Source organism: Budorcas taxicolor, chromosome 18 (genome assembly GCF_023091745.1).
Source record: "Budorcas taxicolor isolate Tak-1 chromosome 18, Takin1.1, whole genome shotgun sequence".
In the NCBI taxonomy this organism is placed as follows: Eukaryota; Metazoa; Chordata; class Mammalia; order Artiodactyla; family Bovidae; genus Budorcas; species Budorcas taxicolor.
This window is the reverse complement of record NC_068927.1, coordinates 48,632,376-48,652,601: the sequence shown is the minus strand read 5'-3', so window position 1 is coordinate 48,652,601 and position 20,226 is coordinate 48,632,376. Positions and strand designations below refer to the sequence as shown.

Below are 20,226 nucleotides of genomic sequence, written 5' to 3'. Positions count from 1 at the left end.
GGAAAATCCCATGGATGGAGAAGCCTGGTGGGCTACAGTCCATAGGATCGCAAAGAGTCAGACATTACTGAGTGACTTCACATTAAGAAAAATAATTTTCAAATTTTTAGTAGATATAAGTATTATCTCATATATAATTTTATATATATTATAATATTCAATCTATTTCTGTTTTATTGACTATGCCAAAACCTTTGACTGTGTGAATCACAATAAACTGGAAAATTCTGAAAGAGATGGGAATACCAGACTACCTGACCTGCCTCTTGAGAAACCTGTATGCAGGTCAGGAAGTTAGAACTGGACATGGAACAACAGAAAGTGAAAAAACAGTGAAGTCTCAGTCGTGTCTGATTCTTTATGACCCCGTGGACTGTAGCCTACCAGTCTCCTCCATCCATGGAATTTTCCAGGGAAGAGTACTGGAGTGGGTTGCCATTTCCTTCTCCAGGTGATCTTCCCAACCCAGGGATCGAACCTGGGTCTCCCACACTGCAGGCAGACGCTTTACCATCTGAGCCACTGGTTCCAAATAGGAAAAGGAGTACGTCAAGGCTATATATTGTCACCCTGCTTATGTAACTTACATGCAGAGTACATCATGAGAAACACTTGACTGGAAGAAGCACAAACTGGAATCAAGATTGCTGGGAGAAATATCAATAACCTCAGATATACAGATGACACCACTCTTATGGCAGAAAGTGAAGAGGAACTAAAGAGTCTCTTAATGAAAGTAAAACAGAAGAGTGAAAAAGTTGGCTTAAACTTCAACATTCAGAAAACTAAGATCATGGCATCTGGTCCCATCACTTCATGGGAAGGAGATGGGGAAACAGTGGAAAACAGTGGCTGACTTTATTTTTTTGGGCTCCAAAATCACTGCAGATGGTGATTGCAGCCATGAAATTAAAAGACACTTACTCCTTGGAAGAAAAATTATGACCAACCTAGATAGCATATTAAAAAGCAGAGACATTACTTTGCCAACAAAGGCCCATCTAGTCAAGGCTATGTTTTTTCCAGTAGTCATGTATGGATGTGAGAGTTGGACTATAAAGAAAGCTGAGTGCAGAAGAATCAATGCTTTTGAACTGTGGTGTTGGAGAAGACTCTTGAGAGTCCCTTGGACTGCAAGGAGATCCAACCAGTCCATCCTAAAGGAGATCAGTCCTGGGTGCTCATTGGAGAGACTGATGTTGAGGCTGAAACTCCAATACTTTGGCCCCCTTATGCAGAGAGCTGACTCATTGGAAAAGACCCGGATGTTGGGAAAGATTGAGGGCAGGAGGACAAGGGGATGACAGAGGATGAGATGGTTGGATGGCATCACTGACACAATGGACATGGGTTTGGGTGGACTCTGGGAGTTGGTGATGGGTGGGGAGGCCTGGTGTGCTGCGGTTCATGGGGTCACAAAGAGTCAGACATGACTGAGTGAGTGAACTGAACCGAACTGATTATATAATTTGACTATTACATTATTGCATTAGTAGTTGTTTCATTCCATGCATATACATACACATGTGAATCTATCACTTTTCATAATTCATTTTCCTAATCTACTTTTATAGATTTCTCCAGAAAATGCCCAAGATTCTAACTGGTTTTAACTGTTCAGAGTGGCAAGTTCTCCATATCAAAGTTTACCTTCATATATCCAGTCAGATAAAACAGGAATATATTCCCCACACGTTTCTGTTCCTCATTACTCTGAATAGAAATGATTCACACTCTAAAAATTTTAGGCTCCAATTGCTTTACTTTAACCGAAAATGCTTTACTTTAGTTGAAAATGGCACATTCTTTCTGCCAGCAATGTCTTACCTAATACCTCCGATTTCAAAGAAGTTACCCATAAGCTTCTTAAACCAAGTTTACAACCCACCCACAAAACAAGACCTCATTTACAATTCTTATTATATTCTATCATATAATGTTTAAATCCACACTGAAAGTAGAAAACCAAATAATCCCTGTAGATGAAGAGACATTCATTAAACTGAAGGATCCATTATTCTCTTAGCTGGCCAATCTTTATTTTAAAAAAGTATTTCATTGGAGTTCCTTGCTGGTGCAGTGGATAAAACTTCTCCTGCCTCAAAACAACAACAATGAATCCACCTGCCAATGCAGGGGACATGGGTTCCATCCCTGCTCCAGGAAGATTCCACAGGCCTCAAAGTGATTAAGCCCCTGTGCCACAACTACTGAAGCCCACACACCTAGAGCCCATGCTCAGCAATAAGAGAGGCCATCACAATAAGCCCAAGGACCTCAACAAAGAGCAGCCACTCACTGCAACTAGAGAAAGCCATCACACAGCAATGAAGACCCAGTGTAGCCAAAAATAAATTAAAAAAATTTTTTGTATTGTGACATGCTGGATCTTTCATTGTGGTGCACAGGCTCCAGAGGCATGGGTTTCATAGTTGCAGCATGCAGGCTCTCCAGCTGAGGTATGCTGACTTAGTTGTCTCATGGCATGTGGGATCTTAGTTCCTCAACTAGGGATCAAACATGCATTCTCTACATTAGAAAGTGGACTCTCAACCACTGGACCACCAGGGAAGTCCCCCAATATTTCTTTAAAGGTCTATAGCAAGTCCCTGCCACAAATGATTTTAATTCCCCAGGAGAAAGCCTGGTAATAAGTTTTATTAAGTGAATTTTAAAAAATTCTTATTGTGAAACAAACAAATATTAGTTTTTTATCAACAAATAAAACATAACAATTCTTTCAGATTTACGAAGGGTGTATATTTAACTTTCATGTACTTGTTATGAGGTTTCTCCTCAGGATAAATAATTATGCCATATAAAAGATTTAAGGCCTTTTCACATGTGTAGCAAACATGGGATATACACATCAGGACTCTAATTCCAAGAGGCAAAAACTCAAATCAAATTAACTGAAGCAAAAAAAGAGGAAATTTATTGGATCACAAAAATGAAATTGTGAAAGATGGTGTAGGTTTCAGACATGACTGGATCCAGATCAAACAACATCCTCATATTTCTGTCTGTTATCTCCAATTTCTTTGTATTGGATTTATCTTGGGAAGGCTTTGTATGGTAACAGAAAGGCTACTGGTAAGTTTTTATCAAATCCTTGACATTTGCAATTCCAGTGGGGGTGGGGAGGGCACAGAAAGAAAAGATCTTTTCTCATTACCCGTAACAGTACCTTCCTAGGGCTCTACTGGTCTAGACAGGGCCATTTGAAAACCCCTCATTTCTAGTTAGGTTGAGGAAAATAATTGATCACTGCTCTCCCTGATTAAATAATTTCATCAGAATGATAGGTACTGAGGATGAGTTAAGTCTCAAATGCAGCATACGACAGATCCAAAAGTAATAGATGGCTACTACTCAGGTTATTTCAAATAAGGGATGCTTGTGAACTGGAGACTTTTCCATATTTAACTACATTCATATTAGTAGAATTACTAACTGAAGAATTCATTGATATTTATTTAATAAGGACCAAGTGGTGACTACATGTTTTCTTATTACACATAATCAGAGAGTTTTTATATTATGAATTTTCTGATGTCGTCTAAGGGTTGAAGCACGGCTAAAATTGTTCCCACATTCATTACAGTTATAGGGTTTTTCTCCGGCATGAATTCTCTGGTGTAGCCTAAGGGACAAGACCTGATGGAAAGCCTTCCCACACTCATTACATTCGTAGGGTTTCTCTCCAGTATGAATTCTATGATGTTGATTAAGGTATGAGCCACAACTGAAGGCCTTCCCACATTTGTTACATTCATAGGGTTTCTCTCCTGCATGACTTCTTTTATGATGAATTAGAACTAAAGCATCACTGAACGCTTTCCCACATTTATTGCATTCAAAAGGCCTCTCTCCAGTATGAATTCTATGATGTCGATTAAGTTGTGAGTCAGTCCTAAAAAACTTCCCACATTTGATGCACTCATAGGGCTTTTCACCGGTGTGAATTCTCTGATGTTGATTAAGGTGTGAGCGATAGCCAAAGGTCTTCCCACATTCATTACATTTAAAGGGTTTCTCTCCTGTATGAATTCTCTGATGCAGAGTAAGGGCTATGCGTCTGCTGAAGGCTTTTCCACATTGATTGCATTCATAGGGTTTCTCTCCAGTGTGAATTCTCTGATGTTGATTAAGGTGTGCGCTCTGTCTGAAGGCTTTGTTACATTCCTTACATTCATATGGTTTCTCTCCTGTGTGAATTCTCTGATGTTCAACAAGGAAGGCATAACGGCTAAAGGCCTTCCCACATTCATTGCATGCAAAGGGTTTCTCTCCAGTGTGGATTCTCTGATGTTGAGCAAGGTGTGCACTCTGTCGGAAGGCTTTGTTACATTCCTTACATTCATATGGTTTCTCCCCAATATGAGTTCTCTGATGCTCACTGAGAAAAAAGTCATGGCTGAAGCCCTCGCCACAGTCATTGCATGCATATGTTTTCTCTCTACTGTGAATTCTCTGAGGTTGAGTAAAATATGAGAAACAGCTAAAGGCATTGCCATATTCATCATATCCATGGGGTGATTTTCCAAAATGAGTTGCTTGATGTTGAGTAAGTAATGAATGGAAACTTAAGATGTTTGAAAAATCATTACTTTCATAAGATTTCTCCCCAGGAAAAATTTCTACATCTTTACTAAGGTATGTGCTCTGGTTGAATTCTTCACATTCATTACCTATCAAAGATTCCTTCTCGTCATGCAGTCTTTTATGTTCAATTAGAACTGAATTTCGGGGGAACATTTTATTAAAAATACCAAATTTATGTACTTGCTCTACTGGGGGAACTCTCTGTTGTGTTAAAAGTACCGACTTCAAGAGAATGTTTCTCTCAGAATTATTATATTCATTGTCTCTCTTCACAGCAGAGATTTCCTTAAGAGTTGCCACTTGCCTGAAATGCCTCGCCTGATTTCCTTTATGCTGCTCAAATTCAGCCTCATATTTCCAGGCTTCTCTGAAACTGGAACATTCAAGGCTATAACTTGTAAGTCTTTTTGTTATCACCCCCTGTGATATTTCCTCTTCATCAGTGTACCACTTTGGAGACAATGCCTTGATCTCATACCAAGACTCCCAGTCTGAAAAATATCAAGAAAACAAATGTCTCCTTTTCACCTTTGAAAGGAGAAAGAAAATCATTATAGAAGGAATTAAAGAATTTACTTGAGGGAAAGAGGACAGAAAGCAGTGGTTCTGACTTTTTTTTTTAATCAATTTACATTTCTGTCAGCAACATGAAATACATGTCTTCAAACTGATTCACACTGGCTACCATCATTCTAAAAATCTTTGCCCCTACAAGTAAAGAGTACCTCATTATTGTGTTACTTTGCAAGTCTCTGAAAATTGAGCATTTTCATATACATTTTTGTACCTTTTATATATTTTTGCATATATTTTAATTATACTGGCATCTTTTTTTAAGTGGTTTATAGAAGTCATTATAAATAAGGTGGTATGGCTTCATAAGTATTTTTCTCCCTGAAATCATCACTTTTTATTGTCACAGGTCATCTTCATTTATAATGCTTCTGATAAAGTTTGAACTCAAATCTCCCAGTCTTTTCATTAGAGAGTCTGGCTTTGCAGTCATTTTAAGAAAGATTTTTCCAAAATCCAATATTATGCAAATATTATCCATAACTTTTACAAAAATCTTTTTGTACCACTAATTTGAAAAGCTATTTTTATCAAATACCAAATTCTCATATATACATGGGTGTATTTTTGAAATTTCTTTATTGTTCCACTGACCTATTTCACTGTTCTTATATCAGACCAGTCTCATAGATAAAAAGCAAGATTCTTAAATATCAAAACTTGAATCAGGTAGTATATTAAATGAATAATACACATAACCAAGTAAGCAACTGAGAAATACATAAATTGTTCATCAGTAAGAAACCCTTTACTATATTATTCTCTATACTTCCATGTTTTCTAATTCATCAATAAAAAATAAAAAAATATTTCCTGAAATAAAAACTCAAATCTCCATCTTGAAAGAGAATATATCTACTAGGAAAAAGTGACCCAAAATGGTCAAGACTGAAACATGCCCCACTAAAATGACTTTAAAATGAAAGAACCTTCTAAGAGATCAGAACAAAATATAAAGGTACTTACACAAAAGAGAAAATATCAAGCTGGCATCAGGATTCTTTGTAACAACATTCAATACCAATACACTATAAGAAACTTAAGAAAAGAATGGCCAACTATGAACAAGGTAGAGCTTAGGGGACATCATCTGCATGAACTCTTTTTGAGGAAATTGCTAAAGAACAGATTTCAGTCAATCAAGAGATGTCCAGAGAAACTTCAACAAAAGAAACTAGTGGAAAACACTAAATATATTTAGCTACAGAAATAAAACAGAAGAAAAAGTTAGGATAAATTTGACAGAAAAATAAGTGAAAGAAAGTGAAAGTGTTAGTCGCTCAGTCATCTTTGACTCTTTTGAGACCCCATGGATTGTAACCTGCCAGGCTCCTCTGCCCATGAAATTCTCCAGGCAAGAATACTGGAGTGGTTTGCCATTTCCTTCTTCAGGGGTTCTTCCTGACCCAGGGATTGAACCTGGATCTTCTGCACTGCCAGCAGACTCTTTACCATCTGAGCCACCAGAATATGTAAATATAATATGCCTGGACAATGTAAAAACCATACAACTAACAAAATTTGGGAAGAGAGGATAAGAAATATAATAAGGCTACTTTTTGACTCATCTGTAAAGTGAAAGTCACTCAGTCATGTCCCACTCTTTGCGACCCCATGGACTATACAGTCCATGGAATTCTCCAGGCCAGAATACTGGAGTGGGCAGCCTTTCCCTTCTCCAGGGCATCTTCCCAACCCAGGGATCAAGCCAGGGTTTCCCACATTGCAGGTGGATTCTTTACCAGCTGAGCCACAAGGGAAGCCCAAGAATACTAGAGTGGAGAGCCTATTCCCTTCTCCAGTGGATCTTCCCGACCCAGGAATCAAACCAGGGTCTCCCGCACTGCAGCCAGATTCTTTACCAATTGAGCTATCAAGGAAGCTTTTTAGGAAGGAAGGATAACTTAACTTTTTCATCTGTAAAAGGTAAAAAAAAAACAAAGGCTAATTTTTAAAGCTGACCAATCAAGTAATAGAAGGAATAAACACTGTTTAAAGAAACATGAAGGTCTCTTTATGTTTTTCTTTAAACACTGTTGAAAGAAACGTGAAGGTAAACACCAGATCAAAAGAAAAATCTAATTATTATAAAAACTACAGTATTACATGACCAAAAAAAGGCTAGGACAACAGACAAGTGAAAGCCTTTTTTAAAAACTGTAAAAATCAGAAAATATAAAACAATACACAGAATTAAGCCTAAACATACAAAAAAATGTGGCTGGACTTTCACTTATTAAATTGAAATGATATCCAGACTGATATACTGCCTGTAAACCCCACGTTTAAATCAAAGTGATTTTACACAGTTGAAAATAAAAAGATGGGTAAAGGCCCTAAAGAAAGCATAAAAACAGCAAGAAACAGATTCTCCAAAAGGGCCTTCAGAAGGAAAGCAGGCTTCTAATGTTTTTATTTTAGCCCTGCAAGATCCATTTTCAACTTCTGACCTCCAGAACTATAAGATAATAAATCTGTGTTTTTTCAGCCACCAAATTTATAGTAATTTGTTACAGCAGCCATAAGAAACTAATACAGAAAGCAGACTGGTACAACTTTTTTGGGGAGGAATTTGGCAATTCCTAATACTACATATCCACTTACTTAGCAATCTTACATCTAGGAAACGACCCTGAAAATAACACTTCAACAACAGGAAAATATGTATGCACACGGTTAGTTATTGCAGCATTGTTTGTAATTGTAAACTACTGCAAACATCCTAAATGTCCACATACTAGACAGTATTGAATAAGTTACCATAATAGCCACACGATGGGGTATTCTGCAGCCATTAGAAAAATGAAGAAGCTCTCCAGGAGCTAATATGGAGTGATTCCCTGTACAGTTGACCCATGAACAATGCAGGGGCTAGGGACATAACTTTACAGTCAGCCCTCCAAATCTGCAGTTCAGCATCCATGGATTCAACCAATCTCAAATTGTGTAGTATTTACTGAAAAAAATCTGCATGTAAGTGGATACTTAGATGCAAATCCTTGTTTCTTCAACTAATGTGCATGTATAACTTTGATAAAAACTCTATAAAGAAATCTAGAAGTGAAAAAAAAAAAGAAATCTAGAAATGAATATAATTCTGTCCATAAACAGGAAAGAAGTGTAAAGGAAGAAGATTCAAGGTTTAGGTAGAAGTAGGGGGTCCCCAGTGGCTCAGTGGTAAAGAATCCACCTGAAATGCAAGAGATGTGGGTTTGATTCCTGGGCAGGAAAGATCCACTGGAGGAGGGCATGTAAACCCACTCCAGAATTCTTGCTTGGAGAATCCCATGGACAGAAGAGCTTGGCAGGCTACACTCCACAGGATCACAAACAGCCAGACATGACTGAAGTGACTTAGCACACATGCGTACATCCTTGAGAGTATAACCTGATAGAAATAGAGCTGATGCCCAGGGCAGCCACCTCAAGTGCAAGGCAGTCTTTTCATGACCACTTTGGCTGCCACCTTTCAACGGCCCTCCCTGCCCAGTCCCCTGTCACTCACCTGCATGTTGACCATCTGACATCTCTCTCTCCACCATCCAAGGTTCCTTCCCTTGTTCCAATAAGGAGATCATGTTGGGCTTAGAAATGGAGAGTCCTATTTATAGAGGAAGAAAAATGAGAACAAGCAAGAGACAGACAGATAGATAAACAAATCCACTTGCTATTGCTGTTCCAGTGACTCAATCCCTTGGTCACTAGGCAAAAAAGGATATTAGAGAAAGGGCCAGAGAATAAAAAGAAGCTTGTAAGGAGGATGAGAAAGACAAAACTTCTGTTATAGCAGCAATTCTCAAAGTACTAAAGCAGAAAAGAACCGTTGTCTTAGAACCAAACAGAAATGCAAATTCTCAGGCTGCCCCAACCCAGACCCTACCAAATCAGAAATCACAATGGTTCTCAAATATTAATGAGCATCAGAACCATTTGGAGGGCTCATTAAAACCAGACTATTGGGGCTATTCCCAGATACTGTAGGTCTATAATGGGACCCCATGATTTGCAATTTTAAAAATTCCCACGACATACTCATGCTGCTATTTCAAACCATCATTCAGTAGCAAAAGGAACTACATTTGTAACTCTGTGAAAATACTTCGAATAATTTCCTGGGAACAAGAAGTAGAAATCCAGCTAAGCATTTCAGATGCCCTAGATATTCCCAACGGAGGAAACTAATACACCTCATAGGGAAGATTTGAATTATGGGGGTATACATCCTTACCAAGCCATACCAAGTTCCTGTAGTTCTCCAACATGACATCTCTGTACAAATCCTTCTGAGATGAGTCCAGCCATTCCCATTCCTCTTGGGAAAAATTCAGAGCTACATCCTTGAAGGTCACCAATCCCTGAAATTAAAAAGAAAAAATTCTTGAGACTTTCCAAACAGTGCAGTGGTTAAGACTCCATGTTTCCAGTGCAGGGGGTGTGAGTTTAATCTCTGGTCAAGGAACTAAGATCCCACATACTACATGTTACGTACAAAAAAAAAAAAGAAAAAAATTTTTGTTTACCAAGTATTCCCAGACAGTCCAAGCATCTTCCTCCATCTCTATCAGAAGAATTTAACTCAATTGATCATCTCCTCCTTGAAATGCTTTCTCCTCTTGACTCCCAGGACCCACACACTCTTTTGGATTTCCTTCTACATCAGTCCTTCTCAGTCTCTTTTGCTGGTTCCTCCTCTTCTTGTCAGCCTTTTGTCAGCCTTTGAATGCCCTAAGCTCACTCCCTAGACCTCTTTCCTACCTATATTCATGACAACCTACCCTCAAGATAATCTTAACCTGTCCCATGGCTTTAACTACGCTGTGTTCAGTCAGTTCAGTCATGTCCAACTCTGTGACCCCATGGACTGTAGCCCGCCAGGCTCATCTGTCCATGGGACTTTCCCAGCAAGAATACTGGAATTGGTTGCCATGCCCTCCTCCAAGGGATCTTCTCCATCCAGGGATCGAACCCAAGTCTCCTGTATCTCTGCATTGCAGATGGATTCTTATATCACTGAGCCACTGGGAAAGCCCTTAAATACATTAACAACTCTCAAATTCACATCTCCAGTCCTAAACTCTAGATATATAACCAAGACTCTACTTGGATATCCAACAGGTCTCTCTAATTTATCTGGAACTCAAATCTTGATTCTTATCTCATCCCAGCCCATCTTCCCATCTCAGTAAATAGCATGACCATATACACAATTGCCCAGGTCAAAAATCTTTGTAGTTATTCATGATTTCTTTCTTTCTCTCACACTCCACAACCAAACCCTGATCAAATGCCATATTTCCTATCTCCAATAGATACCCAGAATCTCACAAGCTCCAATGCCACCACCGTGATCCAAGCAGCTATCACCTTCCACCTGGATTACTAAGCATCTCCTGACTGGACTCCTTGCTTCCACTCTTACTTCCTTGCTTTTGATTTTCCTTCCTTTTAAAATATAAATCAGATCACATCACCAACACTCTAGTGGTTCTCCTTCACCCTTAGAAAAAAAATCAAAGCTCTGGTCATGACTTTCAAGGGCCTGCTTAATTTGGTCCCCAGCTATTCCCCTAATCTCAAAGCGCATATTTTCCTCCGATGATACTGGCTTATTGCCATCCCTGAAATACATCAAACATGCTCCCACCACAGTAACTTTGCACTTGCTATTTCTTCTACCATTTTTTGTCTTTTTAAAATAGGAATTTAATTGCTTTACAATATTGTTTTAGTTTCTGTTGTACAATGAAGTGAATCAGCTATTTGCATACATATATCTCTTCCCTCTTGGACTTCCCTCCTGCCCCACCACATCACACCTTCTACTTTTAAAGCTCTTTCCCAGATCTCAACCAAACTTCCTCCCTATGTTCACTGAGGTTTCTCTTTGCTTAAATGTCACTTCCAAAAACAAACAAACAAACACAAATTCCTTGACTTCCCTCGTTAAAAGGGCACTTGATAATCACACTCTGTCCTTTCATTCCAACACAACAAATCACAATCCATCTAAAGATGAAACGTTCTGTTCCATTATACATTTCAGCACAACACTGAGTTAAAAAAAAAAAAGATACTAAATGTTTTGTAGAAGGATTATCTGAACAAACAGTGGAGAGGGAGAAGTGAAGAGAGTGCTCACCAGACCACCTGGGACTCTCCAAAGTCCTAAAAACGGACATGGAATTTCTGAAAACAAATCGAAAACATCAACTTACCTGGGACATGGCTTTACACAGTCCAACAGCCATTCTTCCTTCCTTCTTCAATTTTCTCTTTTGGAGAAAAAAGTCCTGAAAAGAGGAGTTATAAGAACAACAACAACAAAAAAATGGAACAGCAGTCCTATGCTGAGACTCACAGAGAGGTTTCCTGCCCCTTTATGGTCCCTAGTTTCCTTATATGAACCAGTTTGTGCATCACAATGGAGGGAACTCCCTATTTTACCTAAAGAGACTCTCCTTCCCAGTTACTATTTTTCCTTATCTTGATTTATTTTTCTTCTTAGCATTTAACATCATTGCACATGTTACTTTCTTTTTTTTCTGTTGTCTTCCCAAATAATAGTACCAGATTTAAGAGAGCCAGGATTTATCGGGTTCACTGTGTATCTCTGTGCTGTGCTTAACTGCTCAGCTGCTTAGTTGCTCAGTTCTTTGCAACGCCATGGACTGTAGCCTGCCAGGCACCTCTGTCCATGGGGATTCTCCAGGCAAGAATGCTGGAGTGGGTTGCCATGCCCTCCTCCGGGGGATCTTCCCAACCCAGGGATCGAACCCAGGTCTCCCACATTGCAGGCAGATTCTTTGCTGTCTGAGCCACCAGGGAAGTCCCTATGTATCTCCAGGGCTAGAATAATGCCAGAACCACTGCAAGTGCTCAAAACAGATTTGATAGACAAATAAATAAATCTCAGTGAGGCTCCTGTAATATAAATAGCAATATTACACATATTGTATATGTCATTATCTTAGTTAATCTTCACAAAACTGCAAAGGTAGGTATTATTATCCCTATTTTACCATCAAGTGAAACTGAGGTTCAGAAAGCTTAGACAGCTTACTCAAATTCATAACAGTCAAACTGCAGGGTGACTCAAAAACTGGTCCTCCAGACTTCCCTGATGGTGAAGTGGCTAAGACTCTGATTCCCAATGTAGAGGGCCTGGGTTCAATCTCTGTCAGGGAACTAGATCCCACATTACACAACTACGACCTGGCCCAGGCAAATAAATAAACAAAATAAATATTAAGACTCTGAGAGTCCCTTGGATTGCAAGGAAATCAACCCTGAATACTCACTGAAAGGACTGATGCTGAAGCTGAAGCTCCAATACTTTGGCCACCTGATGTGAACAGCCAACTCACTGGAAAAGACACTGATGCTAGGAAAGATTGAGAGCAGGAGAAAGGGGCAACAGAGGATGAGGTGGTGGGATGGCATCACCAAATCAATAGACATGAGTTTGAGGAAACGGCAGGAGTTAGTCAAAGATACAGGGAAGGCTGGCGTGCTGCAGCTCATGGGGTCACAAGTAGTCAGACACTACTTAGTGACTGAACAACAGCAACAATAAATATTAGAAAAAAAAACTGGTTCTCTTTCAAGAGACCACAGTGTTTGCATGGGAAATAATCAACATAACCTGAGAAATCAGTGCTATGTGTTTTTTAGAGAAGCATATTTGGAGGTGGAAGATGTTACCTTAATTTCTCCACAGAAATTCAGCCTGAGGTAAACATGCCAAATTTCAACACCAAACCAATAAGAAACTGCACAGCCTGAAACAAGTTCCTTGTCTTCTCAGAGCCAACATTTCTTCACTCTGAAAACAAAGACAGTTGTGTTTGACTTAGAATTTAAGATATACAACCCCCTAATTCTGGGCTACTCTGCACTAGTCAACTCAATCTCCAAGAAAATTATTTATTTCCTTCGTGCAATGCAGCCTGAAATTGTCCACAAAGGCCTTTGCAACCTGAGAAGAAAATCAACGAAGTCTTTTCAGAATTGGGGAGCTCTAAGTAGCATCTACAAAAAAGAAATATCTTTTAAATTTCTGTTTCAAATAGCTGTGCATCACGAATATTTTTCAAGTTTGAAAGAACCATCAGTTTCTGAAAGAAGGTGATGGAAAAGATGTGGGCTTTATATAGTCCCCAGGCACACAGTGACTCTCCAGTCCTTTCTTTACTGGCTAGGTGAACTTGGGCAAATCAATCCAACTGCCAGAACCTTTCCTCATTGTTAAAATGCCTGAGCCAATTCCTGGCACAGAGAAGTGCCACCCTTGTTGCCATTTAGATTTTACACACACGTTTGAAAAGGAAATGAGAACATCTTTCTTTGTTAAAAAGTCAGAACCAAAAACTTAGTTCACTTAGTATGTGAGAAAAAGAGCCATGGATTAGCCTCTCTCAGCACTAAACATGGAAGAGTTTTGACACAGACAAACCTAAAATCTCAAAATCGATGGCCTAAGGACAGGAAGGCTGGGCTTTCCTCCCCCAAAGGCAGCCAATGTGAGAATGGTCTCACTACAATGCCTTTAGACTGGGTTCTGTGACTCACAAGGGGACGGAAGGAAGAGATCCAAATTAATTTCCATGTCCAGAAGGTCCTGGGCCAAGACCACAGACAATCCTCTCCAACACCCTCAGAACCCAGGGCCCCCATTTTTCACTCTCACAATGTGGAAAAGATCAAGAGTTGAAAAAAGCAAAGGCTCTGGAGCTAAACAGCCTGGGCTAAAGCCCCAGTTCTGTCACTTAGTAACTGTGTGAAGGTGGGTGAGCAATTTTAATCTTCCTGTGTCTCACAATCACATACTAGGTCTGACCTACATATACAAATTCTCTCCCAATCATATGCATACCAACATGGCCACACAATCGTAAACATAATGTCACATACACACACAGTGGCATTAATGCAAAGAGAGATGATACACAATTACTCCAACAGAGAGACAGTCACACATAACCTCACACACAGTGACATACCACACAAGGTCACACATCCTGCCACAATTACTCATACAAAATTATGCCTGCAGAGACTGATGATCATGGGTACATAACCACACCTTCAAACGCAGTTACACCCACAGGGACAAGTGGTCAAACAGTCACACACACATCCACACAGCAACACACACACACACACACAATGTCACACCTGCAGTCTCTCACAAACCCATACACAAATAACACAACTACACCTTGCGGAGACAGTCACACAGAAACACAGACTCAGTTTTATGCCAGAGACAGATGGTCACAGTCGTGTTCAACCACACAGTGACAGAGAAGTTCACACTGTCACACACACACTGTCACATAGCCACACACGGTGACACACAGTCTGACACACAGTCTCCCCAGAGGCGCCCGCCTGGTCCCCAACCCGATCCCTGCCGATCCACCCCAAGCCCGGCCCTGATCTCTGGCTCTCGCGCCAGCCAGGCCCAACTCACCTCCCGGCGTCCCTGGCTCTGGAAACCCGCCCAGCGACCCGAGACCCGCGACGTCGCCTCCCAGCATCCCCCGCGGGGCGGAGCGGGACGCGGACTGACGCTCACCGGACCCCGGGTTCGGCAGGGGAAACATCTAGCTGCGAGGAACTAGACTAGCGACTCAGTTTTTCATTCCGATCCTGAGGACCACAAGTCCCAGATGCTTTGCGCCTCGACCTCCTTGCTGAATGAACTACATTTCCCAGAGGGCCCCGAAGCACGCCCCAACATCACGGCTGCACTACGGGATGCCACGGCCACAGGTCCGAGTACTCAGAGAACTGTGTGATAACCTGGGATATGGTGAACGGGCATTTAAGTGACCCTGGGCAACTGTGTGTGAGGGAATGCTGAAGCTACGCGAGTCCGTGACTGTTACTGAGTGCTCAGGGGTGGCAATTTGTGACTGTCGCTGCACACTTTTGTGCACGGGGCGATGTGTTCCGTCAGTTGTAGTCAGCTTGTGTATTTTAAATCATGCCCCGTGATTGTGGGTCACTGTGTGAGATTGTGGATCTGCCAGGAACGGGAAAGTCATTATGGATGTGTAAGGGACTGTGGCTGACTTTGGGCATGACGTTTCTGTAACTGTGTTCTTAGCCCAGAGATTCACAGAGGTTTTCTCACAATTGGCGGTGGAGCTTTGTTTCTGGCCTTGTCTTTGAAGTTGAGTCCGTGGGAGAGGAATCTGTGTGTGTGTGTGTCTGTCTGTCTGTCTCCAGGTCCAACTGTTCTCTCATCCCTGCCCAACCTCTCACCCCGGCCAGGGCGGGGTCAATATTATCCTTATTTTTATATCGTGTGTGTGTGTGCGCACGCGCGCACCCATTCAGTCACTCAGTCATGTCAGACTCTTTGCGACCACATGGACCGACTGTACCCCACCAGTCTCCTCTGTCCATGGCATTTTCCAGGCAAGAATACTGGATTGGGCTGCCATTTCCTACTCCACGGGATCTCCCCAAGCCAGGGATGGAAGCTGCGAGCCTGGCGTCTTCTGCATTGGCAGGCAAATTCTTTACCACTGTGCCACCTGGGAAGCCCATATCTCTTCTCTACTTGCCGCTAATGTGATGGCAGGCACAGAGAGTAATTATATTCCAGTTGAAGGAAGATGCTCACTTGTATCAAAGCCATTTATATTGTTGTAGCCAGGAGCTCTGGGGTTTCTTTTATTACTGTTCCTAACTTTTCGCTTTACAACTTTAACTTGTTGTTGTTTTGGTGTTGTTCAGTCACTAAGTCATGTCCAACTCTTTGTGACCTCATGGACTGCAGCATGCCAGGCTTCCCTGTCCTTCACTATCTCCCAGAATTTGCTCAAATTCATGTGCATTAATTTGGTGATCCTATCTAACCATCTCATCCTCTGCTGCCCTTTTCTCCTTTTGCCTTCAATCTTTCCCAGCATCAGGGTCTTTTCTAATGAGTTGGCTCTTCGCATCATGTGGCTAAAGTAGTGGAGCTTCAGCTTCAGCATCAGTCCTTCCCATGAATATTCAGGGTTGATTTCCTTTAGGATTGACTGGTTTGATGTCCTTGCAGTCCAAGAGATTCTCAATAGTGTTCCTCAGCACAACAATTTGAAAGCATCAATTCTTTGGTACTCAGCCTTCTTTATAGTCCAACTCACATCCAAACATGACTACTGGAAAAACCACAGCTTTGATTATACAGACCTTTGTTGGCAAAGTGATGTCTCTGCTTTTTAATATGCTGTCTAGGTTTGTCAAAGCTCCAATATCATTGTGGACAGTAACTGAAGCCATGAAATTAAAAGACTCTTGCTCTTTGGAAGGAAAGCTATGACAAACCTTGACAACTTTATTTAGGGCCCAGCTTTAAGAAAACTATCCACAGTCAACAGGCCAACAATGTAAACCAGTGAGTAATGTTAAAGAAAACAAGAACTGAGTGGTACTTGAAGGGGCCTGTTTTTTGTTTTTGTTTTTGTTTTTTTAATTCAGGAGCTATTGCCGTAGGAGATAAGAGACTTCAGCACAGAACCAGCTCAATTCCAAATATAGCAAAAAAGGATTTATAGACAAGGAGCAAGTTAGGGTTGGGGGGGGTGGTCAGTTTATGGAAAATTATTAAAAGGAGACATAAAGGGATAGGGGGGAATTCTTGCTAGGCTGACTAATAGGATCCTTGCTGAGGGAAGGCCAGAGTGATCACATACCATCTGGGTGGATGAGGAATTTAAATACTGAGTGATCAGATATCAAGAACATGAGCTAAACTGACTTGACGGAATTCTTGCTAAAACTGGGTGATGCAAAGACAAACACTGAAGTCCAAAGGTTGGAGCCTAGTTGAGAAGAGGGTTCTGAGGAGTCTGATTAAAGTTTGGTCAAGGAGAGTCTTTGTCAGTGAAAGTTAAAAAAAATCTGGAAGGTGCACCCAAGTCAAGATCTCGGTATATGTGGAAGTAAAGAGAAGTTCTTGAAATAAAAACACATCTCTGGAGATCCTCTCCAATCTCCTCCTAGAAAGAGTCCTCTAATAGCTGAAGCCCCAGTGAAAGAGTTCGAAGTGTTCGTCACTCAGTTGTGTTTGACTCTTTGTGCCCCCATGGACTGTAGCCCATCAGGCTCCTCTGTCCATGGGGTTCTCCAGGCAAGAATACTGCTTGGGTACTGGAGTGGGTTGCCATGCCCTTCCCCAGGGGACTTTCCCAACCCAGGGGTCAAACCTGCGTCTCTTACATCTCCTACACTAGTAGGCAGGTTCTTTACCACTAGCACTGCCTGGGAAGTCCCTCAAACATATAATACGAATTAATAAATAAAAATAAAGACAGATCATTAATACAAGACCAAAGGAGAATAAAATAACTATATAGAAAATATAAAATTTTACAAGTTTGTGTTAATCTTGACATATTATTAAAATAGATATGTACACACTCACATTAAATAAGATTCAAGCTTAATCACATTCAAAACTACACTTTATGAACTAAAATGGAAGAAATCACAAAATACATTATTACAATGCTATAAGATAAACAGCTGAATACTAAGATATTGTAAAAATGAGTATGTCCATCTAGCCCCTTGTAAGCACTCTGAAATAGTAATTCTTATATAAAAGAAAATGAAAACTATATGCCACTTAGAAATGAACTGACTTTCAGGACAGTAAAAAGGCAATAAATAAATCAAATTATGATTAAATAAGATTGAAAATGCAATACAATAAAAAAGAAAGCCTGAGATTAGTAAATATTAACAGAAATTAATAAATATAAAAAAGACACACTGAAGAAATGATTAAAAGCATAAAGCTGGTTCTTTGACTAAAAAAAAACAGAAAAAAATGATTGCCAAGAACAGTTAAAGAGACATAGCCACAAGCCTAGCCATTAAGTAATCATATCATTTAGTTCTAGAAATGAATATGGCCCATGTTTCCATGTTCTGTCTAGATAGAGCAGCATACCTCAGATTGTAGGTTGACATCTGTCAGTGGATGTTAAGCATTTTTCTGCATTTGTTTCTTCTATGCCTATTTTAAGTTATATAAAACACAGATGTTAATAAAATGTTTGGTATTATAACACATAACTTTTTTCTGGTGTGTGTGTGTACAGTATTTTCAGTATGGGTTATAGACCACAAATATCTAGAAACAACACACTTAAAGGTGAAAAACAAAGTGTTTGACTTTCACTTGGGTTTGAACAGTTTCCATCATAAAAAAAAGGGTGACCTTTTTTATGTGTTTGCAAATCTTTAATATTCAATTTAATAGAATATACTTGGTATTTTATATGTGTTCCTGCATTTAATGTGTTCACATAAATAAAATCTGGCCTCATGCAGATACATAGTAAGAAAATGGAGGAGTGTTTTAATATTCTTTTCAGGTAATTGTCAACATTATCCTTGGATAACTTCATCAAAAATCATGGAATCCAGCTTTTATCTTGTTAAAATCCATGTCTATCTTATACTTTAATATACCCACAGATGATTTTGCAGCATTATGTACTAATTGTTTGCAAAATACTGGTTCAATGAATTAGGCAGATCTTCCATCATCATATTTCATTATATGGTATTATAAAACCATGCTCATTAATATCATCACCAATCTTATCACAAAGGGCTAAGTACTGGGAAACTGTCAAGTTCATGGTGGCAGGGAACTTGTTTTTCAATATTCTGATCCTTTGTTTGAAAGTCAAATTAACAGAAATTACCATCAGTTTTCTTCACTGGCAGATTTTTTTAAAAATCACTTCATTTTTGACAAAATGTCTACCAAACATCCAAGTCTGAGTCACCTTATCCAAAACTTGTCAGCTGATCTTTCAAATAAAATTGGTGTCCATAAAAAGGTGGCTGGTTCAGCTCACAAATTAAACAATCATACAAGTGCATCTCCTTGAAACAGCTTCATACTTCAGCTTGAAGGACTTTACATGTATTTCTCTTTTCATCACACAAAATGTTTAAAAGATGTATACATACCAATTTTAGTATCATGGCTGTGATATTATAGTATAATTTTATAAGACATTACCATTGGAGTAAACTGAGTAAAGAATACATGAGATTTCCTGATATAATTTCTTGCAACTGTGCGTTAGTTATCTCAAAATTTAAATTATAATTTTAAACTGCTGTACTCAAAGGTCAAGATTTAACAAAATTCTACTATTTTATGAAGAACATTCTTAAGTGGAACTTGCATTTTTTACCACAAATAGGGGGTGGTTAAAAAATACAATAATGCTAGTAGTACAGTTTGCTGCAGTCCATGGGGTCACAATTTGACACAACTGAGCGACTGAACAACAGTTTGGTGTCACCGCTTTGATTCAGGCTAAGAGCCCAGCAGTTTTACCTACGATTGCTGACTGATTTTGCACCATCAGTACAAATTTGAGCAAAAAGCAAGTAATGTCTTAGTGTCATAATGAAATTTGTTTTGACCATGCAGATCACTTGAAAGGGCCCCACACACTTAGGGAACCAATGATCCATAGTAAGAAGTCAAGGCTATCAAGGCTTTGAGACCACTGTTTATTTTTTCCATAAACTGAAAGTCTCTTGAGAGTCCCTTGGACAGTAAGGAGAATAAACCAGTCAATCCTAAAGGAAAACAACCCTGATTATTCACTGGAAGGACTGATGCTGAAGCTCCAATACTTTGGTCACTTAATGAGAAGAGCCGACTCGATGGAAAAGACCCTGATGCTGGGAAAGATTGAGGGCATAAGGAGAACAGGATGACAGAGGATGAGATGGTTGGATGGCATCATCAACTCAATGGACATAAGTTTGAGCAAACTCTGGGAGGTAATGAAGGACAGAGAAGCCTGGCGTGCTGCAGTCCATGGGGTTGCAAAGAGTTGGACACAACTGAATGACTGAACAACAAGACTGAAAGCCAAGCACTGAGTACTGAACTTGAAATCCTGCTTCACCACTTTCTAACTACCCATATACTTTGTTTTTCTATGGCTTTCAGATCTATTCTAAATACCTGTACACAAATCAGGAAAATAAGTTATAATACAATTCCTA

General features: G+C 39.8%; 1 protein-coding gene across 1 annotated transcript; it reads right to left on the bottom strand.

Annotated features, from left to right (window-relative positions):
* Positions 1 to 3,522: 3,522 nt before the first annotated feature.
* Positions 3,523 to 12,525, bottom strand: ZNF527 (zinc finger protein 527). The gene is made up of 5 exons (XM_052656244.1): positions 12,477 to 12,525; positions 11,394 to 11,468; positions 9,407 to 9,533; positions 8,684 to 8,779; positions 3,523 to 5,096 (listed from the first exon to the last, which is right to left on the bottom strand). The coding sequence occupies exons 2-5, from the start codon at positions 11,424 to 11,426 to the stop codon at positions 3,523 to 3,525; spliced, it is 1,830 nt and encodes a 609-aa protein (XP_052512204.1). The 5' UTR covers positions 11,427 to 11,468; positions 12,477 to 12,525.
* Between the last annotated feature and the right edge of the window lie 7,701 nt (positions 12,526 to 20,226).